The 25047-nt window shown below is 48.3% G+C and overlaps 3 protein-coding genes and 1 pseudogene across 3 annotated transcripts; 2 read left to right on the top strand and 2 right to left on the bottom strand.

The window, feature by feature from the left end:
- Positions 1-6138: 6138 nt before the first annotated feature.
- Positions 6139-8463, top strand: LOC120686528 (annotated as a pseudogene).
- A 284-nt stretch (positions 8464-8747) lies between these two features.
- LOC120686360 (protein SINE1-like) lies at positions 8748-10968 on the bottom strand. The gene is made up of 2 exons (XM_039968562.1): positions 9528-10968; positions 8748-9416 (listed from the first exon to the last, which is right to left on the bottom strand). The coding sequence occupies exons 1-2, from the start codon at positions 10917-10919 to the stop codon at positions 8904-8906; spliced, it is 1905 nt and encodes a 634-aa protein (XP_039824496.1). The 5' UTR covers positions 10920-10968; the 3' UTR covers positions 8748-8903.
- Positions 10969-15830: 4862 nt separating this feature from the next.
- On the top strand, positions 15831-20373 carry LOC120684351 (pumilio homolog 12-like). Its single transcript, XM_039966220.1, has 6 exons — positions 15831-16041; positions 16819-18475; positions 18558-18744; positions 19224-19387; positions 19496-19754; positions 19830-20373. Exons 2-6 carry the CDS (start codon positions 16908-16910, stop codon positions 19959-19961), a joined length of 2310 nt encoding a protein of 769 aa, XP_039822154.1. The 5' UTR covers positions 15831-16041; positions 16819-16907; the 3' UTR covers positions 19962-20373.
- A 742-nt stretch (positions 20374-21115) lies between these two features.
- On the bottom strand, positions 21116-23082 carry LOC120686576 (putative H/ACA ribonucleoprotein complex subunit 1-like protein 1). The gene is made up of 4 exons (XM_039968790.1): positions 22837-23082; positions 22587-22735; positions 22005-22120; positions 21116-21447 (listed from the first exon to the last, which is right to left on the bottom strand). The coding sequence occupies exons 1-4, from the start codon at positions 22994-22996 to the stop codon at positions 21285-21287; spliced, it is 588 nt and encodes a 195-aa protein (XP_039824724.1). The 5' UTR covers positions 22997-23082; the 3' UTR covers positions 21116-21284.
- Between the last annotated feature and the right edge of the window lie 1965 nt (positions 23083-25047).

Here is a 25047-nt window from a genome sequence, read left to right as displayed (position 1 = left end):
ACTCGAGCATGGCACAGTGAGGGCAGGCGAGCACTCGAGCGCGGCGCGGGGTCAACGACTGGGACGGGAGCAGGGTGGCGTGGCCGGGCGACGGGGCAGTAATGGCGCGGCGGCTCTGGTGGCGAGGGTGCCGTGCGGGCGGGCGGCAGCGAGCGGCGTCCAGGCGCGTGCGCACTCGAGCGGGGCGAGGCAGTGCGGAGCAGCAGGTCAGCGAGCACGGCAGCAGCGCAGCGAGCCCGCAGCAGCAGTGTAGCGAGCGCACGCGCGGCCGCGTTCAAGTGTCTGCGCCCGCGCAAAGAGGGAAGGGCCAGCGGGGAAGAGAGAGAGGAGAGAGAGAAAGAGAGTGGAGAGAGAAAACCCAAGGTCAACTGTTTGACTTAGCCCAAACTCACGATTTTCAACAGAAACTCGAAAAATTTTGAACACGAAAGTTGTTCAAAATTAAATTTCCTACAACTTTCCTTTCAGTCAAAAATTCATTTGAGCGATGGTTTGAAAGTTTAAAAATTTGAATTCAAGATTAATGATCCCACTTGTTTTTCGGGGTTAATTCAAATTTTCATGTTAGAACTTGAAAAACTTTAAACACGAAAGTTGTTTATCTTGTCAAACTCTACAACTTTCGTTTTGGGCAAAAGTTTATTTGAGCGAACATGTGAGAGTTGACTTTTTGGTTTACTCAAACGGAAATTCGGCTTTTCCGCGATCACCAAAACAGGGTTTACTGTGTCATTTGATGTTAATGGCATGTTTAAACAGTGCTAAACATCGGAGGTGTTACAGTGGTTGTGGCTGCTGCTGCTGCCGTGGCAGCGGCGGAGGCGCACCTCGTGGCTGCTGCTGCTGCCCTGGTGGTGGCGGTGGTGGTGGAGGCTGCTGCTGCCTAGGAGAGGCACCTCCCGGCGGAGGTGGTGGCAGCGCGGCTACTCCAGGGGTCCCGTGTGAGCCGGGGGCCCGGGAGCTACCCTGGCCCGCGTCCTCAGCGGCCCTCCAACGTTTTGCGGTGGGCTCCATAACTGGGGTCCCGTCGCTACGGTGCAACCTGTGCCGGCTCACCTCCTCCGGCGATGCGCCGGAGCTGCTTCGGGCCTGGCTGGGACCGCTCGCGGCGGAGCTACCAGCCACGGCCAGCTAGCCCTTGGCAGAAGGGCCAGACCCCGTGGCGCTTGGCATGGCCTGTTCCTCGGAAGCACCAGGGATCCGAATCCCACGGTCCGGGTCGCAACCAGTTTGGCGTGCTGCAAGCCCACCGTCGTCGAGGGTCGCCAGAGTGGCCAGCACCGCAGTTCTCAGGCTTGAGTCCTCGCAGAGAGGGACGACACTCAAAGGAAGGATCAGGTGCTCCGGGACAAAGATCTTCCCCATCACCGCCTGCACCACGACCTGCAGGCCTTCCTGGGTCAGATCGCTGTCCTCCCCGCGATGGGTCCTGCTGCAGTCTTGGAGTCCAGTGAAGCTCTAGGCAGGACGCGACCGCTGCTTCAGAGGGGCGATCCGGCGCTTCAGGAAGTCCCCGAGCATGTGCAGCGAGGTGAGGCCGCTCTCCGCCAGCACCCTGATCTTGCTCAGCACGGGGTCAAACTCCGACGGCAGGGACGGCTTGGCCATCCAGGACTGGCGGTTGGAGGCGGGTCCCCCGGTCGGCATGACGAGGTGCTCGTTAGCTTCGGTGGTGGTGATCACCCACTCCTTGCGCCAATCCTCCCACTTCCCACCAGTAAGCCCGGGAATGTAGGGCGTCCGCAAATCGCTCCTCGTCTGGAAGTAGTACGCCCCCACTTCATCCTTGCCCTTCCCAGACTTCACCAGGACAAAGAAGTGGCGGAAGAGAATGACGCAGGGCCACACCCCCACGAACACTTCTCATAGGTGGATGAAGATCGACGTCGTGAGGATGGAGTGGGGTGTGAGATGCTGGAGCTGGAGGCCGAAATCCTCCAGCAGCAGCAGGAAGAACGAAGAGATCGGTAGCCCCAAGCCGGTGGAAATGTGCGAAATAAACAGCACAAATTCCCCGGCGCACAGATCGCTGAGGGGAACCGAGCCTGCTTGAATCCCCCAGGCAGTCTCTTGTGGACTCCACCCAAGCAGGCGGAGCACCGTGTTCAGTTCCTCCTTGGTTTGGAAACGACGGGGACGAACGAGGGACGCCATCTTGCTATGGAGGCGAGGAACAATCTGTGCAGAAGAGCAAGGGGCGAGGAGGCTCGAAGGCAAAGGGGCGCAAAGGTTTGGAAGGAAGAAGACGAATGCGGAAAACTAACCGCGGAATGCGGTTCGGCCCTTTATGAAGCCTGATCCATCCGGCGCGCCCCGGAACTGTCACTGGAAGCCAAGCAACGCTCACGCCTGGCGTTAGCCACCCAGTCCATGACCAGGGGGCCTAGGCCCGCCTGTCAGGAGAGGCGGGTAACAAACGAAGGTGTGAAAAGGCGGGATCTGAACCGTCGCCCGTGCGCGAAGCGAGGCGGAAGCTGAGCTGACATGCGCGCATGAAGCGCTGGCAAGACCAGGTTTTTCGGGAACTGCGCTGGTGGTAAAGATTCCATTTACCCCGGCCGCAACAATGCCGAGCGTCGCTCGCGTGACTAGGTGTACCACTGTGTGTGGGGACCACGAGTCAGTAAGCCGTTGCGATGTGATGAGGCAGCGAAAGGTCCGATGGATGGTCAAAGCCGGGCAAGACTCCTGCAGCGTGCATAGTCTAACACTGGAGGCTTCAAGTTATGCAGAGCTAGATCACAGTAGTGGCCCCACCTACGGGTTCGTGGCCTTTCTCGAGGTGGGCCCGGGGGCCACTGTCGGTACCCTATAGCAGGGATACCCACTCCTACTGCAGCAAGGCAGGACTCGCGTAGTCATCCATAACTACGCTCTAAGGGGCGGAGCAGCCGGGCCCCAGGGGGTCAGGCTCTTACCTCACCGGGCCAATGGCCCCGGACCCATTCCCCACTCTGGGACGGGTCCGGTGACGCCATGTGTCCCTGAGGAGGGGAAGCTCCACGCCAACAGCCGAGGGCTCGGACCCCCCATAGGGGTCCGAGACCTCCCCGCGTCCGTCCGGACCTCCCACGCGCGTAGAACCAACATACCGCCGGGGCGGGGTCCGGGAGCGCCACGTGTCCCGCAGGCGCAAGCGCGGGCGCGAGTCTTCCGCTGGAAGACTCGCCCACCCACCGCATTCAATGCGGGTGGTTGAGGCGTGCTCTGCCACCGCGGCACGCGGGGCAGCCTTTGTCAGGCCTCACTGTAGACCGTATATTACCGAGGTATACACTGCAGCCGCATGCGCCGCATCCGCGCAGAGCCCGTCGGCCGCATTAAATGGATACGACAGCACAGCACCTTTTCATCATACCGCTTACGCCGCAAGCTACACGGCCCGTTCAGTTACGCGGCAGGCAACGCCGCAAGCTACGCCCTGGCGCCGTTTCGACAAAACAAGGCATAGCTATGCCGGACAGAAGATTCCCACGGGCAGAGCAAGGAAATCCAGGAATGAGATCTCCGTCGCCTACAACGCCATAATGTCTGTACAGTATGTTATTTTATACTACATCATTGGGCCCACCTGTCGGGGACTCAACAGCAGTGTACGCACCTCCCTTGAGATATAAAAGGGAGGCGCTCACTGCACACTCAAGGCTCTCGAAGGCCAGGCGAGAGGGGGGCAGACACAACACAATCTCGGATTCACTCCGAACAATCCCATTCTCAACCTCTGAGAGCACAAGCAATACAACACACAGTGGACGTAGGGTATTACGCTTCGGCGGCCCGAACCACTCTAAACCCTCTGTGTTCATCGCATTCTTGCATCTAGATTGGACTAATCCTAGCTAACCCCCGAGTACTCACCTCTGGGTTTAGGCGGGTGCACTACGCCACCCGGCTGTGGGTTTGCACACCACGACACTCTCCATCGGCCGGATACCATAGCTAGTTGATCAGCATCTTCAAAGCATATTCTTCTGGCCCATCGGACGCACTCCATCGGCCGATTCCAATCCTGTGCATCTTTTGGTTTCTTCCAAATCGGCCACCTTCCCTCCACAAAAATCACCTTCTTTGACACGTGTCAAAAAACGGTGTCAACAACAGCCGGCGGGGAGACGTACGTGGGGCGGGTTGGCACCGGCGGCTGGAAACAGCGGAGGAGGGAGGTAGGCGGTGGCGCCAGGGAAGGTAGGGATGCGGCGCCGGCAGGGAGGCGGGACGTGCAGGGTCGAGGCGGCGGGTGGTCGCCGAGCGGGCGGCAGCGCCGGACGGTGGCGGTGGCGCGCGTGTCGGCGGCGCGGGGGCAGCGCGCGCTGAGCTCGGGCAGGCAGCGGAGAGAAAAGAGAATGACAGGTGGGGCTCAGATGTCAGTTGGAAAAATAGAAGTCCAATTTACTCAGCCTGCTGGAGTGGAGGCTCAAATTTGGGTGAGTAAAATTTAGAAGTGGATTTCTAAATAGCTATTTGCTCACTCAAATTTAGCAGTCCTACTAGAATTGCTCTAAGCTTTGTTCCTGTGGTCCAAGGGTAGTAGGTGTCTCCTACAGTAGCCGGAGGCGGGATGGAGATGAGTGTGTGGGGGTCAAAGATGAAGTACGACGGTGAAAGAAGAAAAATTTGGCGCAGTAGGATTAGAAGCATATGGTGGTAGAGATTGTCATCCTACTGAAACTTCATTTCGTTATAACTTCTAATAATCTCTCTCCATTTATAAATATATAATGTTTAGCAGAAGCTAATTATTTTAAAAAAAATAAATGGAAAGAGTATATAACAGCTCCGGCTCTTCCTTTATTTTTGGCAAGAAGAGGTAGTCTCCAACACTTGTTCTATTTTTTATTAATTACAGGATTAGTAGTGCCGACGTGCTCAGTACAGCTCGCAGAGGACAGCTCTCTTGGCGGCCGCTCCCTGGTGATGCCGTTCTACACCATCACCCACCCGGCCGGAGTCATCGGCTCCGTGAACGGCCGCGACGCCCGACTGACTAGCTGGCTCAGTAGCGCTCCCTGCCTGTCGGCCGGGTTTGATCCCTCGGGACGGATTTTCTAGTGGGTAGTGCACGGGTAAAAAAATCCACTCGTCTGTCCCCATGTCTAAAACATAGTTTGAGTTCGGCCTAACTCACAAAGCAACAGTGTATGTCTCCGTGTGCCTAACTCACAAAGCAACGGTGTGTCTCCATGTCCAAAGCATAGTCTGGGCCACTATGTATAGATGGGGGCAGGGGTTCGAAGATTTTCTTGACCTGTGTGAGAAGATCTTTTTCTTAATATAATACCGTGGAGACGGTCTTTCCCCGCAGGTCAAGATTTTTCGGAGTCATCGGCTCGGCGTCGACGTAGAAGTGCCGCAAGTACCGGCGTAGACATAACCATTCCTCCCCACTCTTTGAGTAGTGTTTTTCGACGTGATCTTTTAGTGTGCTATAAAGAACGTGTTTCCCTTGTTCAGAGATGTGCAGTTAGGTTGAGGACTTTACAAAAATGGGTTAGAAGCTAGCATTATTGGTAATTTAACTTCATTTTTATAATGGTAAATGTGGCCATTTTAGAAACATTTTAGGTCAAGCGGCAATATTGTTGCCAATAATTGTTGCCAAGCCGCTTTTGTAGCATTTAGAGCACTAACCACTTTAATGGAGTATTTTGAATTTAAGTGCCTGTATATAACCACATTAAAGCAAGTTTAGGCTCTGTTTATTTCCGACTATAATCGGCTTATCGATGGAAATAAGCGATAATCCCACCAAACACCTCGCTTATTTTCACTTCTGTGGTAACCCGCTTCGGAGATTTGAACTACGAGAGCCACGCTTACATTATAAGTTAAGCGAAAACAAACAGGGCCTTAATGGTCTCCGCTAGCCACCGGTTGGGAAGTGCTAGATCACCTGCAGTGGTGGCGGGCCCTGCTGAGCATTAATTGTAGCAGCGACACAACACTTGTTTTCGCCGACTGGGAGCGGGCATTTCACCAGTCGTCTGCTTCACTCTCTCCTACTTTCTTTTTCTTTTAGGCCAATCTCGGTGGGAGTGTCATCGACACAGCTACCAAGACTGGAAACTTGAGAGCTATGCCTGTGGAGTGTCATGGTAATGACACTTCTATCTCATTTCATGACACTCATCTCTCCTCTCTTTCCTCATATTATTGGTATATTTAGCAAATTTAATGTCCATAACACTCCCACTGAGATTGGTCTTATATAGAATTTTACCGGCTCTTCAGCCGCCTATAATATTTGCTTTTATTATATGTAAGACGAGGAGACAGCCAGTGGGTAGTTAGGGTCCTAGGAAGCGGCAATATCGTCCATTCAGTATTCACATCCTCGGTGGGAACGCTCCATATTCTAGCAACTGCACCGTCGGTGATCTGCCAGTATATATAACACTAGCGCAAGTCGCACAACCGGCCAGGCTCCTCGCATCCCACTTCGACCACCGCCATGGATGCCGCCGACGCCGCCGCTGCCGGGGATGCAGCAGCCCGGGACGGTCAGACGGCCCTCGCGCTCCGCCTCGCCAAGCACCTCGCGCCTCCTCCGCCCGGGGCGGGGGCGGACGACGGCTCCGCCACCGCCGCCAACGTCGCGTTCTCGCCGGTGTCCGTGCACGCGGCGCTGGCGCTGGCGGCCGCGGGCGCGCGCGGCGCCACGCTGGCGCAGCTGCTCGCCTTCCTCGGCGCGCCGTCGGCCGAGGCGCTCGCCGGCTTCGGCCGCCGCGTGATCGCGGACAGCGTCCTCGCCGACCGGTCCGGCCGCGGCGGGCCGCGCGTGCTCTACGGCGGCGGCGTCTGGGTGGACGCCTCCCGCGGCGGGCTCACCGACGCGTTCCGCACTTCCGCGACGTCGCCGCCGAGTCCTACAAGTCGGAGGCGCGAACCTTCAGCTTTGCCAAGAAGGTTAGCTCGAACCGATAAGAAAATGCTGAATTTGCTAGTGTGGCATTAGAATCTCTGGGCTGTAGATTTTTTAGCGAGTTTTTTCGATTTTTTTTTGAGCAAGCTAGCTAATCTGTAGATTATTTGGATGAGGATTAGTTCGATACTTAAAAGTTTGTTCAGCAAAGTGTAAACAAGAACGTGTAAAGATGCATGTTAAGCAATTACGCTCAACCCTATTTGTCCACATATATGATCTTTTAAAAACATGTTCTGATTTCTTTCGAATCAATTCAGATCAAGTTTTCCCCACACAAAATCTTGATTGGATTTGACAGTGAAAAATCCACTCCCTTCGTTTTTGTATCCTAAGTTCCTAACTTCAGATAAAAATTGTAACTCTTGTTTGCGCTCTGTTCCTTACATAGCAATAACAAAACCAAAATCCAGGAATTTTTCTTTTGGCTTTTTGCTCATACTGTGAATCTGTGATTCATCAAAGTTCACTGTTCACAAAATTTTGCATGTTGGAAAATCTTGATACGTGAAGCCCGAGGCAGCTGTGGCGATGATCAACGAGTGGGTGAAGAAGGCCACCGACAACCTCATCGACACCGTCATCTCCACCAGCGACGTCGACGCCACGACAGACCTCGTGCTCGCCAACGCAGTCTACTTCAAGGGCGCGTGGCTGAAGCCGTTCAACCCCTACAGCGCACGGCGCAGTTTCCACCTGCTCGATGGCGGCGTCGCCGAGGCGGAGTTCATGAGTAAGGGCAGCCTCACCTTTATGGACGTGGCGTGCTTGGACGGGTTCAAGGTCCTCAAGCTTCCCTACAAGCCCGGTGCCGATCCATGGACGTGGTACTCCATGTTCGTCTTCCTCCCGGACGCGCGCGACGGCCTCTCGACCATGGTGGACGTGGTCACCGCGTCGCCGGCGTATCTGTACGGCATCTTGGCGGAGATGAAGGAGAAGCCTGTCATCATCCAGCTGCCAAGTTCGAGATCTCCTTCAGCTGGACTGACCTCAAGCGCGACCTCGGCCGGCTGGGTCTCTCGCTGCTGTTCTCGCGGGAGGCCGCCGACCTGCGCGGCATGTGCAAGGGGGACGACGTCGCCGGCGGTGAACGGCGGCCGACGTTCCTGTCCAAGGTCGCGCACAAGGCGGTGGTCAAGGTGAACGAGGCGGGAAGAGAAGCGGCAGCGACATTTTTCACGCTGCGTGGTGGGGGTGAGCTGCCGCCAGACCTCGTCAATTTCAACGCCGACCATCCCTTCACCTTCCTTATCATGGAGGAGCTGTCCAGGGTGATCGTGTTCGCGGGGCACGTCCTCGATCCAACCAAGTGATCAGCATCGGAGGATCAACAAAATCCGCAATGCAAGAACTGTTGCTCCTTTGGTAATAATTTCAGACGTACTGCTTGCTCAGTACTGTTTCACTGCTGTAACTTTGGCGTTGCGCTGGATTTCATATGCTGGTTCTTAGTTATTGCATCCCCCGTGCAGCCGTGCCTGAATTATTTGGGTGGCCAGTAGCCACGGCTGATCTGAAAATACTTCTGCAAGAAAGCGCTTTCCTTTCATGTGTTTGTGCCAACCAACCAATTGCTGTTCTTTCCCTTGCCATTTACTGTTCTCCAAGTGAAGATGAATAATGCCATGATAAACAGCATACGCTGAATAAACACAAAATTAGATGAATACAGGTCCTGCAAAAATATATCAGGCTCAGTAGATTATTTCATTGCCGGTGGCCAACTCTGCTAGTATCCTGCACAGAACACAAAGATAGCAAACAGGATCAGGCTAAACCACGGTCAGTGACAGTGAGTACATCACTACATCCGCAGAACAATGTATGAGCACATTGTTAATATCAAAATGACAAACATAAGTTAAATTATTTGCAGTCATACATGGATCAGTGACTGCAATGCAGTTCAGAACAGTAACCACGTTATTGTGGTACAATCATTACAACAACCTGAACAAACTAGGCACAATGCCCTCAGGCATCAAGTGGGGACAAGACCCACTGAATCATCATAGCTATCTATCCTAATTAAAACAGCAATCACTGCTAAAACTATGACAATCATGCTCAGAAGGAAAGTGAATTTCGTCCTATATGTCCTGGTCTTCCTTCTGCTGCTTGTAATGCAGACATCATTCTCTTTGCGTTCAATTTCAGGGGCGGCCTTGCAGGATGTGTTCTCAGCCTCAATAGCGGACAGTCCTGATTCATCTTCGTTGGACAGAGTCTCAGTCCTACCATTGCTGTTCTGCATATCAATGGTTTCAGTTTCATCCTTCATCTCTACAGTCTTGTTGTCCAAATGCAGAGATGGCACCACTTCAGATGTTTCCCCTAGTTCCTCATCTGATGATGACGAGCTGTTGTGTTTTGCAGTGGAATGTTCATCATGGCTAGCAGAGTCAGAATCATATGACCTCTGAAGTGATCGAAGAAGCTTCCTTGGCGTTGAGTATAACTTCACATCATCAATACTGATTGGTTTATCATAAGCCTAAGGCAGAAATTAAAAAACATAATTACTAGGTCAGCTGAGGTACACTGGTACAGTACATGAAGCAATCTTTGAGAAATAATAAAACAGCATTTAAACATAAATGTATACCTTGGGACTGGGAGTCCTGTCTCTTGATATGGTGCCATTGGGGCTTGGTGACACAAATCCTGCAAATGTATCAGTGCACTCAAAGTTAGCATCAGTCACCTCACTGTCACAGACCTCGCCCAAGTCATCTTCATAATCCTTGCTGTTTGAGCAGAGTTGAATGAATAAGCCATCCTTCAGTGAAACATCCACACCATCATTGTTCCACAACCTCCTGTTTGTGCGCCGACTCTGATCAAAGTTGCAAGAGGACTGCCCCACTGAGACCGGCGATTCAGTGATCGTACTGCCATTCATGATGGACGAATCCACAACATGTGATTCAGGGGATCGGAACTGAACTGGCGAAGCAGCCACTGTAGAGCTTGCAGGGCTGCCCTCGGCACTCCAGAGGCTCCTGCAAGGGCTCTTCGCTCTTCTCTTGTGAAAGTTGGAGCCAATCATTGGGCTTGTGCCAACCTCATGCCTTGACCCCTTCTGTGCAGCGATGCGCTTCGCACTCTGAGATGCCTCAAACGCAGCGCCACGGACAAATGGCATGCAGTCATTCTGGCATTGCTCCATGACATCAATCACCTTGCCAAGCTCGGAAGATAAGCATCTAGGATCAACAAACTTCATGAAGAAATTGATCATCTGGATCGCCGAGAGGCGCTTCTGGGAGCTGCTCTCCGCTGTGTCCCCATCAAGAATCTGCAGCCCGGACCGCACAATGGACCTCGCGTACGCCTCCGCAATCAGGCCATTGTGCTTCACCAGCGCCATCGCGAGGCCCATGTGCGCATTGGACCGCGTCGCCTTGTCGTGCATCGCCCCGGCCACCTTCAGGCAGACCTCGTTCACCATCTCGCCGGACGCGTACCTCCAGTTGGTGGACTCGACGAGCGCCTTGAGGCAGAGCGCCGCGCCCGACGCGGCGCCATCCTGACTCCCCATCAGCGCGCCGCAGAGCGGCTTGCAGAGGGAGGCGATGATGCCGGCCTTCTCCGCGTCGGGCGCGGCCAGGTCGATGCCGTAGCGCGCGATGGCGGGCACCACCTTGGAGCACGCCTGGTGGAGCGGGAAGGAGCCCCCGCTGGAGGAGAGCGTGCCCATGATGGTGGCCATGATGTTGCCGATCTGCGGCACGATGTTGCGGCCGTGCACCCGGGCCAGGACCTCGTAGAGCGAGATGGTGAACTCGCCGGCGGGGAGGCCGGCGGCGGCGCCGCCGCCTCCGCCTCCGCCGGCGGCAGCGGTGTCGGAGACCTCGGCGAGGAACTGCGGGATGGACTTGGAGTCGAGGTGCCTGGCGTAGGACTTGAGCGCCTTCATGGCGTCGCGGCGGCTATCGGCGTCCTTGTCGAGGTTGTCCAGCTCCTGCCGGAGCAGCGGGCTCAGGCTCCGGCCCATCGGCGGCCGGCGTGGCAAGAGCGGCAGCTCCGTCCTCCCCCCCCCCCCCCCCCCCCCCTCCACCCCTGCAAAATCAACGAAGCGCCAATTCGTCAGACCAAAGAAAGGCTCCATTTTTTTCTCCCTCTAACGCGCCTCGGAGCAAAATTAAGCGCAGGAACTACTGGACTAGAAAGCGGCGGCGGCGAATCGGCTTGGGAGAGAAACGAACGAAATGAACTAGCCAAACTAATCTAGAGCAGAGGAACTCTACCGCCGTCAATCAAGCGAGAAGAAAGGGGAAAAACCAGAGCTTCTCTCAAGAACTGCGAAGACTCGAACAACGAGGTAATCATATTATCAGGAAGTGCGCTTGCTCGCATTGAACTCACCTGGACTCAAGAACTGGGCCGTGAACTCTGCCGTCTCTCTCTCTCTCTCTCTCTCTCTCTCTCTCTCTCTCTCTCTCTCTCTCTCTCTCTCTCTCTCCAATTCAAATTGCAAGATTGGCGAGGAGAATGCAAGGCAGCGAATCAATCAAACCAATCAGGACCAGCAGCTCAGATCCGCGTCGGGGGGAGGAGTGGGGGTGGGGGGGCACGCGCAGCCGCGCAGGGCTAAAACGGGCAAGGGTTTTGGCGTCCCCCTCTCGCGGGGGGTTTCGAACGGGCAACTGCCCTCTCAGACTTTTCTCACGCGCGTCTAACCCAGCCGCCGAGACGGAGGCGTGGGGCGCGTCCGCGGGGCCCGGTTGCAGCGGGCGGGGCGGGGTGTGGGTGCGCGAGGATGAGGGAGGTGGGGAGCGGGCGCGGAAGTGGGCGGAGCGGCCCGGCGTTTGAAATTTGGGTCGCGGGAAATGACTGTCCAGCCCCTCCGCCCGACCCTTTGACCGTTCGGAATTTTTGTTGGAGTGAGGGTGGGAAACTGGGAACTGGGGCGAGTGTGCTAGTGGGTCGGGCCGGGCTTGTATGGCTGGGCTTGGAATAGATGGTGGGCCGGGTGGCTCGTATTTTGGGCCTGATGGGCTTCGATTTCGAGCCAGGCCCTGCACGAAACAAAGCCCGTTTTTTCTTTTCGAACCCAAAAAAGTCCGTTTTTTTAGCAACATGAATAAGATGCGGTTTCCTTGAAAAAATGGGATAGCTGAATTTTAGCAAAAGTACGAACTCGTTCTTCAGGTTCTAGATGGACATGCGTATTTTTGTGACTGATGGAAGTAATGAACAAACCCCTCGTGCTCACCCTAGAGCACCCCACCCACCCAAAAACAAAAAGAAAAGAAAAAAAAGATCAAGATTGTGAGGAGAGAACAAACTCTTGCTAAGGTACAACGTAGGTTCACGAGTACTCCTTCCGTCCATATATAACGGTCATTGTTGGTGTCCATGTCACAAATTTAACTCCATTTTATACAAAATACGTGCAACATCTGTATCTCCAAATTAATTTGTCAAAAACTAAATATCTTTCTAATGATACTAATTATGTACCATAAATATTAATTTTTTCCAATATATATTTAGTCAAACTGTTTCTCAAGAGACGATAGATATTTAGAGACGGAGGGAGTACTCTATGATCCTACCCAAGTGCCCAAGCAGCAAGAAGTTGCCAACTTGCCATCGTTTCATGTGAGCTCATGCAGACCCCTCATCGTCCTGCCCAAGTGCCCATCCATCCGTCCGTCCAGTTCACTCCACTTCCGATGCGACGTGACAAAGGCAAATGCAATTGTGCAAGCGATAAGCTCCTGCTCCTTCACGTGCAGTCACCAAATTCGGCGAAAATGTCAGCAAGCCGTGTGTGCGACCGCAGCACTAGCTCGCCAACGACCGGACAGGACTAACAGTGCACAAAGGCGTTCGGACAAACAATGTTGTGGTCAGTTGTGGCAACGGGAAAACGAGTGGTAGCGGTCACTGGTCACCAATCCAAAAGTCTAGCACAGTAAGTTCATAGAGTGAAAAGGAAGATATAATTTTTCTAGACCCACGCGGAGCGTGTCGTGTGGTGACAGTCTAAGATCCTGTTTGATCCAAGTGCTAGTAGGTAAAAGCGTTAAACTTTAGCAGTAGTTGCTAATAGAAGTTTAGTCGACTCAAAAACTTTATCAAAAATACGAGTGCTGATAGGTGTTAAAGTTTAGCATTTATTTAGTCCCTTCAAACAGGTTTTAAGTTGAGTCCGCTCACCATTCGTTCACCATCATTGGGCTTGTGCCAACCTCATGCCTTGACCCCTTCTGTGCAGCGATGCTCTTCGCACTCTGAGATGCCTCAAACGCAGCGCCACGCACAAATGGCATGCGGTCATTCTGGCATTGCTCCATGACATCAATCACCCTGCCAAGCTCGGAAGATAAGCACCTAGGATCAACAAACTTCATGAAGAAATTGATCATCTGGATCGCCGAGAGGTGCTTCCCCCATCAAGAATCTGCAGCCCGGACCGCACAATGGACCTCGCGTACGCCTCCGCAATCAGGCCATTGTGCTTCACCAGCGCAATCAGGCCATTGTGCTCCACGAGACAATATAGTCCGGTTAGATTGGGACATCGATACGGATGCAACCATATTAATTATGATAACACAATAAAGTGGGTTATGCAAATAAAGTGGTCAATAAAACTATTCCTGAGACCTCCTCCAAAGGTTGAGCCAACTGCTAGCTCATCATCATCCTTGCAATGGAGCCTGCGTACGACGACGCAATCTGCTTGTTCCTACCCTTCAATTTCTTAAACCTGGACTCTCATGGAGTAGTCCAAAAGCTCACGCGTGACCGAATCAGAGGTCAACTATTATAATATATACTAGAAGGTCAATTCAGGGCGTCAATGCGAATCTTGGCGCTCTCTCTCTCTCTTCTTTGGCACGTGACAGTGACCTGTGGGCCACACTGAGCACCTGGGGATCCACCAAGAAAAACTTGGTTATGCCATTCAAAAAAGAAAACGTGGTTATGCTTAATTATATTTCAAATTAGTTATATATTGTATACATTCATTTGTTTTTATATACAAATGAAGCATTCAGAGTAAACTTTTTGTGCTAAAGTTTAAATCTTTTTACATTTTACTTTTTTTTTGAACTGGAAACCAATTCAATCCTATTAAACCATGGTACTAGTCAGATTGCTAGCAACCAGAGAACTTACAAAATCAGGGGCACCCTCAGACCTCAGCAAGAAGAGGAGAGCCCATCGGGGCTACCACTTAACTGTATATTCTTGCAAAAAAAATACGTTATCATCAGTCAAAGTTTAAAAAAAAAACCACACCTAAATTCATAAATGCTCTTATTGTTACTAATAAATGAGAGCGCATCTCTTGGCCTCTCTACTTCCCAACGTGTAGTGTTGTTTCTCCTCCCATTCCAACTTGATTGATAGTGGCAATTTATACTCAGTTGACTAGTAAATGGCAAGGCTTGTTACAGTTATCACTTATCAATAATCCAGCGTAAATATTTTGTTCCCAACAATATGCATGCAGTAGATCCAGGGGAGAGGAACAAATTAGAAGAAGAAAAATGAAAACGAGCAAAGCACATGAATTTGGCTTGAACACACGTGAAAAAGTGGAGGATAGAGAACACTTTGAAATTGCTTGCAAGAGGTACCACACCACACGCGGAGCAACTTTGAAAGTACAGACTACAGAGGTTGTTAGTAGAAAGAATGAAGAGTTCATGCTATTTTCTTCACAAAGTTTGTCCTAGGCAGGTGAGTCCTCAATAAAAGTATAAGGCCGGTCTCAATGAAATTTTATGGAGAGTTTCATAGTATTATATTCTATCCCACACCATTAATTCTGTTAACATGGCAAAAAGAGAGAAGGTGAGAGTTTTTTCAGGGGATGAGAGGGGGTTTCATCGGATCCCTATGAAACTCAATCAGCACAGTTATCTATTATCTCCGTTCCAAATTATAGATCGTTTGACTTTTTTAACCTCAACTTTGACCACTCGTCTTATTCAAAAATTTATACAAAAAATCATTTTTTTTTTGTTGTGTCTTGCTTTATCAATACAAGTTCTTTGAGAATGACTTAAATTTGGCTATATTTGCATAAATTTTTTGAATAAGACGAGTGGTCAAACTTGAGATTTAAAAATTCAAACGACCTATAATTTGAAATGGAGGGAGTAGTTCTCGGTCTTGGTAACTGTGCTATGAAACTATGCACTGAGATTGGCCTAAGAGGAAGAATGTTCATCAAACTTTGTGCAAGAATAGATGTATGTAACGTTCGTGCATCTTCAATGATCTCATCAGTCTGTGAAAATATTATATCTTGGAATAAGCATGAGAAATTAGCCAATCAATTTCCCAGGCTATAAGCCCACAACTCTGATTAAATATGCAGGAAACATATTTTCCTCCTATTTAAGGTGAAAGCCGAGAAAAAAAAGTAAAAGTTTCCCCTCGGGCTTATTTTAGGCATGTCACATCGGATGTTTGATGCTAATTAGAAGTATATTAAATATTAAACACGACTAATAGCAACACAAATTTCATAACCCCTAGACTAATTTGCGAGATGAATCTATTAAGACTGATTAGTTTATGATTAGCTCATGCGATGCTATGGTAAACATGTGCTAATCATAAATTAATTAGATTTAATAGAATCGTCTTGTGAATAAGCCCTAAACTTATGTAGTTATACTTTTATAGTTAGTTTATATTTAGTCTTTCTAATTAGCATCGAAACATTCGATGTGACAGAGCTTATTTTAAGCTCTTGGAATCCAAAGACCCTCTGTCAAAAAAATATCTTTCCCACTGTAAAACAATATCTTTCCCTATGCGAATGTATTCTATCCCTAATTTGACAATTCAATTGCAGATATGCATATATATGCTGATTATTACTAAGAAGGCAGGGATAGAAATGTCCTTTGTGTTAAAGAGGGGAAGAGAGAGAGGCCGCAGCAAAGAGTCCAAGGGTGGTAAGCACCGCCACCACCACCTGCGGAAACGCCCCCCCTCTTTCCATCTCCTTCCCCTCCAAGGCTCCGCCTCCTAAAATCTCAATCGCCTCCGGGTTTCTCCAACCTCCGCCTTCCCCCCACCCGATTCTCCGCGTCGAGTTCCTTGGCCCTGACCTCTAGAATCGTCCGTCGCGATCTCGCATTAAGGTACCAGACTCCCCTGATGCTCAGTGCCTTTTCTTTTTTCTTCCTTTCCGCTGGCAATTTCGTTCGGCTTTACTGCTGGATGCGCGATCGGGTTAGATCGGCTAGTTCGTCGCCCCGATCGGGTTCGTCGGCCGGCTCGTCTGAAGGTTGGGTCTTTTACATGTGGGGTTCCGTCGGTTCGCCTTCTTGGCCGGGGGATTGCGGGCGATCGGGGGGTTTTCTTGGGGTTTTGGCGTTCTGCGGTCTTAGCGCGCTTTGGGTTGCGAGATGATGCCCCGGCGGATGGATAGGTAGACTTCAATTCCCCTGCGCTAGGTGAGATTTTGGTGAGCTCTCGGTAGTAGAATTGCGGATTGTTTTGGTTTTTCTACCCTGCTAGTGTTACGATTTCGGTATCCGTATGGATTGCTTGGAACATATTTGTGGGAGTGATGGGGATAAAATATAAAATTATTCCCTTGCTTTTGCTTTGCTCGATTGCCAAAATTCAGCCTTAACACTGGGATACTGCGATCTGGGGAACTGTTTTGTCGTCGGAATTTGATTTACTGCACAGAATTTGGTGCATCGGTCGCAATGATTCATCTCTTTGGTTTGTTGAGGGCTGGCTGTCTTGCGTAAAGCTATTTGTTCTGTTTACATGTGGGGTTTGGCCTCGTCTGCTTTTCTGTGGGTGCATTGCTGTTCCAAGTATCCAAAAAGACCTGACTTTATATATGTCTGTTTCATGGGATTTTCGTGATCACTGATTGCAACATTGGCTTGGTTGTGTTGTAGGGCCAGTTAAGGAACCTGCATTGTGCGATTGATTCGGCACTGCCCATCAGCTGCTGCCGGGGTGTTCAGCTGATCATCCTGTTTCTGACATGGAGGAATCACAAGGTAGTCAGGAAGCTTCAGGGTTCAGAGCTTTCGGCAACGGAATCTCTGGTGCTGCTCAGGAGAGTGCTGGTGACAGGGAGCTCCACAACAATGTGGGGATTGCTTCTCAGGCTGCAGGGACTTATCTGAATGGTAGAAGGTTGTTCCCTTCTGAGTTTGCCATGTATGGCTCATCCGAGGCTGGAAGCAATCAGCATTTTCAGGGGTTCTCTCACAGTGGCAGTCTGTATGATGAGCAGTCCCTCACATCTGCATTTGAGGGCATGACTCTCGGTTTCAAGACCCGTGCAGATGATCCGCCTACCAGCCATCACAATGTGGCACTGACAAACGGACACCATCCATCTGGACATGTGGATTTTACTCCAAACCAGCAACACGTGCCTGCAACACGCCAAGATGATTCCCTGCCTCTACAGTTTAGTGTAGCACATGCCAAGCAAAAGTCTGACGTTGAACACCAAGAACAAGGTTATGGGTTTCCAGCGCACTTGGGGAAACTTTCAAGAACCTCTGGGCTGCAAAGCTTGAATAGCAATTTTGGTGTTCCTTACCACCCATCAACTGCATCTGCTTCACCCTTCCAGCAACAATGTTATGTTGATGAGCAATCTCAGATGTACAGGCCACATGATCAGAATGTTAGCTCAAACTTCGTATGGCCACATGGCGTACAACCATACTCTGTTGTGCAACCACATTATCTCTGTCCACAAATGCAACAAGTTTCTGGTTTTGATGTTTATCAACATAGAAGCAATGAGCATGCTGCAGTTTGCAATCCTGCAAATGTCCCATCCTCGCATATTGGAACGCCAAATTCTCTTGGACTGGAAAATGGGTATCCTTACTTCAATGTTGCTGCTTCTCAGAACAGAAATAACTGGCTGAATAATGCATTCACAGACAGCTTACCCAGTACATCTTACAATGACAGTTCAAGTGGCAGCGGTGATTTTCGCCATTATCAGCAAGCTGAAAAGTATTTCCATCCATGTGGACAAGGTTTTTCGCATCATCAGCAAACAGATAACCTTGCTCATCCATATAGACTAGGTTTCTCACATCATCAGACATCTGGTAGATTCAACACAGGCAGTTATCCAGAAAGCTTCCTGAGGAGTCATGATGTTGGAAATTCAATTAGAGCTATCAAGTTTGCTCCCTCAGTTAATGGCAGTGCTGATATGGACCACAGGACTAATGGCTATGGTCATGACCACCTTGGCATTCAGAGTAATAATTCCATGCTCCAGTTATTTTCATCAAAAACTGAGCCGACAGTTGATGAAGTTGTTGGAAGAATATGTATCCTAGCTAAGGAGCAGAAAAACTTCCACTTTCTGATGAAAATATTAACAGAAGGCACTCAAGAGGATGCTGATAAAGTCTTTTATGGAATAATTGATCATATTGGCGAGCTTATGGTGGATCCAGTTGCCAACTATTTGGTGCAGAATATTCTTGGAAACAATGATCGAAGGATGCGCATAATTTATGAAATCACCAAAGCACCTGCAGAGCTTATTAAAATTTGTTGCAACGCCCATGGGTATGAACATAATCTGACCTTTGCCATTTCATCACTAATATTTACTGCTTTCATCTCTTATCTTTTAGAGATAAAATTTCAGGACTCGTGTAATGCAAAAGGTCATCGAGACTATAGCTACCCCAGAGCCGGCTTCGATGCTTGTGACAGAGGCGGCTTCGATGGTTGTGACTGCGTTGAGCCACGGAACAATTCGTTTGATGACAGATCCTAATGCATACCATGTTATGAGCCTCTGCTTGGATACATTATTACCTGAACACAAGGCGGTAAGCCATCTGCTACATCATATGATTTAGCTATTATATTCTTGTGTACATTAGACACTATTCATATTGATTGTATTTAACTTTGATTTGTGTTTAGGTATAGTTTGTTCTTTGTACACAATGTCTCTGTAATGTTGTGACTGCTGGATACAGCAGAACATATCCAACATTAGAGAATGTGTACCCTGCAGCCTGAAATTTTGCAGTACAGAATATTAGTGTAGGTAAACACTCGCCTATGTGACTACCAGATAATTTGTTCTCTGTACACGATGTCTGTCTCTGCGGTGTTTGTGACACTGCTGGATACAGCAAAGAATCCAACATTAGAGAATGTGTACCCTGCAGACTGAATTTTTCAGTAGAGAATATTAGTGTAGCTAAACGCTAGCATATATGACTCTCCAAGCAGCGCATCAATTCATTAACAAACCAGCCTGCATTTTAACAAATTTTGGATGTCTGTATAATTCTTGCAGTTCATTATTGAGGCCGCTGCATCACGCTATCTTCAACTAGCAAGGGATCGTCATGGCTGTTGTGTCCTTCAGAAATGTATTGAACATTCAAATGATGAACAGAGGAATGATTTGTTGAGCAAGATTACATCCAGTGCCCTTAGGCTTTCAGAAGATCAGTATGGGTATGTTCGTTCTTTTTCCATCTTAATTCTATTTTTATCTAATCTGAATGATATACTGCTGTTACTATGCCTTTTGCATAATGCAAGATATAATTTCGGTTCTGGCAGGAACTATGTTATTCAGTTTATTCTTGGCCTCAAAATTCAATGGGCAACAGCCAGAGTAGTGGATGAGCTGGCGGGTCATGTTGGAAATCTGTCCATGCAAAAATGTGGTAGCCACGTTGTGGAGCATTGCCTTAGTCAGTCACCACAGCTGATGTGTGATAGGATCATCAACGAACTCATGAATGACCCTAAATTGCCTCAGATCATAATTGATCAGTATGGGAACTTTGTGATTCAAACAGCACTTAAACAGTGCCAGGTAAAGATTCAACTCCACCCTCAGCCAAAAGAATTCCATGTGCAATTCTTACCCAACGGTTGTTTAATGTTGCAGGGTGAACAATATGTTGCCTTTGTCGAAGCTATCAGACCGTACATTGCTACACTGCAGAGCAACATGTATGGGAAGAGGGTTCTCTCAAGGACATACTTGAAGAAAAAGCACTACCGCTTTGGCTTCTGTTAACCTGCCATTTTTGCCGAATGTATCCTCAGGGACAGCCAGAATCCTATAGATAGAATGTATCTTCGCAGAACGGCAGAAGATCTTTTGTTTCCAGGGAAATTTTGATTAGGGGAAGCATCACCCTTTTTGGTGTGTTCTCATATGTAGAACAAGTATAGTTTCATCTGGCTGTTGTATTTGCCAGGATCCTTTTCAGTATGTAGTTTATTGTACCTGTCAAACTGTAATAATATCGTGTAATACTGTAATGTGTTAGTGTGTTATGCGTTAGTTACGTCGTGTAATGTGTTAGTTGTATTATCTGGTAAAAGCTAAAGTGGTACCATATAGTTTGGTCTTGTGTTTTCTAGTTCAACTGAAACAATCTTTTGCATGTTGTTGGAGCCATCAACAAAAGCTGAACAATCATGTGATTTTTTAGCATGTTATTTGCACACGCTTCATTTTTTTTCTCGTGTACTTTACACATGATTGCTGCAATGTTTCTTGCAAATTTTGCTCATATTCAGGATGATCTACTGCTTGAATCAAACAAACTTTGTCCTTTCATATAGAGAAAATATTGAAAAAGCTTACCTCTGTCGAAAGAAACAGTGGAAGATTCAGTTTTGTAGCAGGATTTGAATGTGTTCTGCTCAAGTATTCACCTCAGAGCAGGTTTAATAACGCAGCCCGCCGGCTGGCTGCGTGCACGCGAATGTGCCGGCTTCTGCGGTGCGAGCGTTTGCCTCCGTCCAGTCCAGACCCACGAGCAGAGATCCATCCGCCCACCTCAGACGGCGGCAGCCAAGCGTCCGCTTTCTTCTCTCTCTTATCCTCTCTCCTCCAAGTACTTTCTTCTCTCTCTTATCCTCTCTCCTCCAAGTAAGATTCAGCTTGCTTGCAGCCTGCTATAACACTTGCTCTCAGTAATCTATGGTTAACCAAAGCATACATCAGACAGGTGCTCGAGTACCAACAGACTTCATTTCAGTAATCATCTATGAACAGGTGCTCGAGTACCAACACTGTGACTTCATTTCAGTAATCTATGGTTAGACCAAAGCATATTTCTAGCTCAACCAAAAGCCAGAAATCTCGAAACATCTGGTCCATGGTGGCTTCAAGAACCTGCAGAGTTGACAACTTTTGTAAAGGAAACTGCACGCCCATGATCAGCATAAACAAGGCCAACTGGTAATATTTTTCAATAGAGAATCTGAGTTCCACACATAAAAAGTTGCAAGTGCTCTGCCAATTTAACATCGGGTTACAAGAACATGAAAACTTCCTATTTGGTAGAGTAGGATATGATGTTTGTAGAACATCAGACTCAAACTACACCTAGAATCTGCCTCGGCCTCTAAAGCCGCCACGCCCTCCACCCCTTGGAGGCCCACCACGCCCCCTCGGTGGTCCTCTTCCACCACGGAATGAACCACCCCGGCCTCGGCCACCACCTCTTCCACCACGGCCACCACCTCTCGGTGCTCCTTGAGATTGCCCCCTGTTTAAAATGAGGTAAAAAGAATAGGTTCAATTAACTCCTCATGATGTTGGATATAATACCTGAGATGTCAGAAAACTAGATTTCTAGATAGCACTAAACCTATTGTGTATCTTCCTTGCTGGGTATATTCACTACCTATTTTATCAGAAAGAACTTTACTTAAAATTATAATTCATAATAAAGAAGATTCAAATAAGCTGGGGCTCTCTGCATCAGTTGGTAGCTTGGAACCAGCATTGCATTCTACAATGCAAACTAGTTTTGCATACAAAAAATAGTCGCTTTCATAACTTAATGGTGATATCATAGTTTTAATTATTTCTGAACTAGGCGAGAATTGAACATAGAGAATAGACAGTTTCTTTTTCAAGATTTAACGCAAGCAAAATGAGTTCCAACACAAATTGATTGAAGAAAGCCGTAATTTGCGAACCTACCAATTTACTATCAAGTAAAATAATGAATTGTGCAAATGAATGGAATATTTCAGTTTGCTTTTTCAGAAATAGGCAAGCATTTGCATGAGAAATGGCAACAATTAGATCAACCCGTACTTTGGCTGTGGCAGGAAGCGCGAGAGGGGCAACAATTTCATGGGGTCGATGTAGAACTTGTCGCCTTCCTTGTAGGAGGTTGCAATGATCCCTTCCATCATCTTTACAGAGAAATACTACACACACAACAGAAACAGATTCAGCACAACAGTAGAAGCATAATACTTTCAAAGCACTGTCAACTAGAACACTTCAGATAAAATCTGTGAGCCTGTAGCCCTGAAACTATGCATAGAATTCCAAAGAGGACTAGTAAGAACAAAGAATATTTCAAAAAAGGAAAATCCAAGCTACATAACATTTTCACCGTTAAATGTGCCAACCTATCCAAACACATAAATCGATGCAAATAAAAGACCCTACTAGAGTAAAACCTGCAAACCATATTCCTCACTGAACAAATAACTGCGCTCGTTCTCTCTACGACAGCCCAAGTCAATAAATAAAGCTACTCCACAGTCCTACCTACGCAAGGAATAAAGGGCAACTTCACAACTCGCTGTGAGCAAGAACAAAAGGCTCAGATTTCTCAAATGCACGACAGGATTGGTAGTAGGCGGCGGGACGAAGGGGGGCGCTCACCGATTCGTTGATGGGGCCGAAGATCTCGTCGACCTTGCCGATCTGGGTCTTGTTCTGGAGGTAGATGGGCGCGTTGAAGTAGGGCACCTTCTCGTTCGTGAGCTTCGTCACCGCGTCCCCCTCGCACGCGTGCAGGAACGTCGACACCTCTGCGCACACAAGCACAACACCAAGTCAGCGAATCCTCCCCCCACTACGAAACGAAACAAAACCGTAAGCTTTCCTCGGAGAGCGTGGAGATGGCACGCACCGACGACCTCGGCGGGCGGGCCCTCGTCGCGGAACCCGCCGCCGCCGCCGCGCCCACCGCCGAAGCGGCCGCCACCGCCGCCGAACCGGCCCCCGCCGCCGCCACGGCCGCCGCCGCCGCCGAAGCGGCCGCCTCCGCCGCGCCCTCTCGGTGGCCGCATGGCGCGTGTGGTGCCGCCCTCGGGCTCGCTCGGGGAGGAGGTGGAGGACTTTGGCGGCGCGGGAAGGGGGAGGCGGCGAGGGTTTATTAGGGTTTTAGGAGGGGAGGGTGCGGCGGGGGGTTTTGTGGGTAGGTTAGGAGGCTGGCAGGTGGGCCCGGGGAAGGGGAGGAAGGGGCGGCCGTTGGATCGATGGCTCGGGTGGGGAGGGGACGAATGGACGGCGATGCGGCGGGCAGGAGTTTCTCTTGCTCTTGGGCTCGTTTCGCAGCAGCTAAAAGAGTTTAGTATAGGAGTGAAATGGAAGCTAGGAGACATAGATTTCGAATTTCGAAGATGAAATCTGGTAAGTAAAAATCAAAGTTTGACGATACACGGCATACTAAATGTTACTTTTTCTGAAACCTGCAAACTCACATATTGTCTAACATTGTTTAGATTCCAATTTTTTTTACCAAAAACGTCACATAAAATGTTTGGACACATGCATGAATTATTAAATGTGAAAAAAACTAATTGCACAGTTTGCATATAAATTGCGAGACGAATTTAGTGAGCCTAAATGTGCTATGATTGACAATGTGATGCTACAGTAAATATTTGCTAATGACGAATTAATTAAGTTTAATAAATTCGTCTCGCAGTTTACATGTTTTGTTATTAGTCTATGCTTAATATTTCAAATGTGTGTCCATATACTTTAAAAACTTTACGCCAAAAGAACTAAACACACCCTAATAGGAGTATCGATTTAAACTTTTTAAAGCTGCCACGACAGTTCGGTACCATGCTATATTTCTTGACATGGTTTTAGTTCAGTGAGAACTTAGTATGCATAGGCCCTGTTTAGTTTCCAAAAAAAAATTATAGTATCCATCACATCGAATCTTTCGACACATGTATAGAGCATTAAATGCAATTGAAAAAATTACTAATTACATAGTCTAACTGATTAGCACGAGATGAATTTTTTAAGCCTAATTAGTCCATAATTGGATATTATTTGTCAAGTAACAACGAAATGTGCTACAGTACCAAAACTAAACTTTTTCACCAACTAAACACACCCATACTTTACATGATATTCTTTCATAGTGTATTCATCCTAAATATAAAAATTGTTAAAGAGCAAAATAGCCGATTTGATCCCTCAACTTTTGTCTCAGGCTCAAATTTGTCCCTCAACACCAATCTAGTCATCAAACTTTCTATTTGGACTCAATTTCATCCCTAATCATATGTTGGCATGGCTAGTCAACAATGGATGACCTAAAAATGAGTCAATAGATATAAATAAACTCTTTAACCTTTGATTTTCCTCACGTTCGAAGTGTAAATCTTTTATTCATAGATATAAGATCAACAAACTTATTTTTTCTATATCAATAAATTATAGGTTAATATAACTCTTTAACCTCTGATTTTCCTCACGTTTGATGTGTAAAAGAGTTTAGTATGGCAGTGAAATGGAAGTCAGGAGACATAGATTTCAAATTTCGAAGATGAAATATGGTAAGTAAATTTGAAGTTTGACGACACATAGCATGCTAAATCTTACTTTTCCTGAAACCTGCAAGCTCATATATGTGATATCTATTTGTCGAATAGAAGTATCGATTTAAACTTTTCAAGCTATCACGGCAGTTCGGTATCGTACTTATATTTCTTGACATGGATTTAGTTCAGTGAGAATTTAGTCTTAAGTGTAAAGACTTTTAAAAGTAATTCATATCTAAAAGCAAAATAGGCAAGTTTTCTTTGTTGCTCCCTCCTTACCTAAATGTAAGGACTTTTTTAAGTTTCTCATAAGTTAAATTAAATAGTCCTAAGTTTGGTCAAGTTTTTAGACAATAATATTAACATGCTATCACTTCAAATAAGCAAATGATGAAGCGAACTCAGCGTAGCTCAGCTGGTAAGGTTTCTTGTGGTGGAACCTGTTCACCAGGGTTCGAGTCCTCGACTCAGCACTAGTGCTCGTATTTTTCTGAATTTATTTCAGGATTTAACCTGTGCTATTCTTTCAGTGGTAGGCGACGTGCTCGTCGATAGCG

Source organism: Panicum virgatum, chromosome 8N (assembly GCF_016808335.1).
Source record: "Panicum virgatum strain AP13 chromosome 8N, P.virgatum_v5, whole genome shotgun sequence".
In the NCBI taxonomy this organism is placed as follows: Eukaryota; Viridiplantae; Streptophyta; class Magnoliopsida; order Poales; family Poaceae; genus Panicum; species Panicum virgatum.
This window is presented reverse-complemented; position numbering and strand designations above follow the sequence as displayed.

What these genes read in the sequence shown, in the direction of transcription:
- LOC120686360 (XM_039968562.1), bottom strand. Translation starts at nt 10,919, where the DNA reads ATGGGCCGGAGCCTGAGCCCGCTGCTCCGGCAGGAGCTGGACAACCTC. An exon ending in ACAGGACTCCCAGTCCCAAG is followed by an intron (nt 9,417 to 9,527) that starts GTATACATTTAT and finishes TTTCTGCCTTAG; the next exon opens with GCTTATGATAAACCAATCAG.
- LOC120684351 (XM_039966220.1), top strand. Translation starts at nt 16,908, where the DNA reads ATGGAGGAATCACAAGGTAGTCAGGAAGCTTCAGGGTTCAGAGCTTTC. An exon ending in TATTACCTGAACACAAGGCG is followed by an intron (nt 18,745 to 19,223) that starts GTAAGCCATCTG and finishes TAATTCTTGCAG; the next exon opens with TTCATTATTGAGGCCGCTGC. An exon ending in CTTTCAGAAGATCAGTATGG is followed by an intron (nt 19,388 to 19,495) that starts GTATGTTCGTTC and finishes CGGTTCTGGCAG; the next exon opens with GAACTATGTTATTCAGTTTA.
- LOC120686576 (XM_039968790.1), bottom strand. Translation starts at nt 22,996, where the DNA reads ATGCGGCCACCGAGAGGGCGCGGCGGAGGCGGCCGCTTCGGCGGCGGC. An exon ending in CCCGCCCGCCGAGGTCGTCG is followed by an intron (nt 22,736 to 22,836) that starts GTGCGTGCCATC and finishes TTGTGTGCGCAG; the next exon opens with AGGTGTCGACGTTCCTGCAC. An exon ending in TCGGCCCCATCAACGAATCG is followed by an intron (nt 22,121 to 22,586) that starts GTGAGCGCCCCC and finishes TTGTGTGTGTAG; the next exon opens with TATTTCTCTGTAAAGATGAT.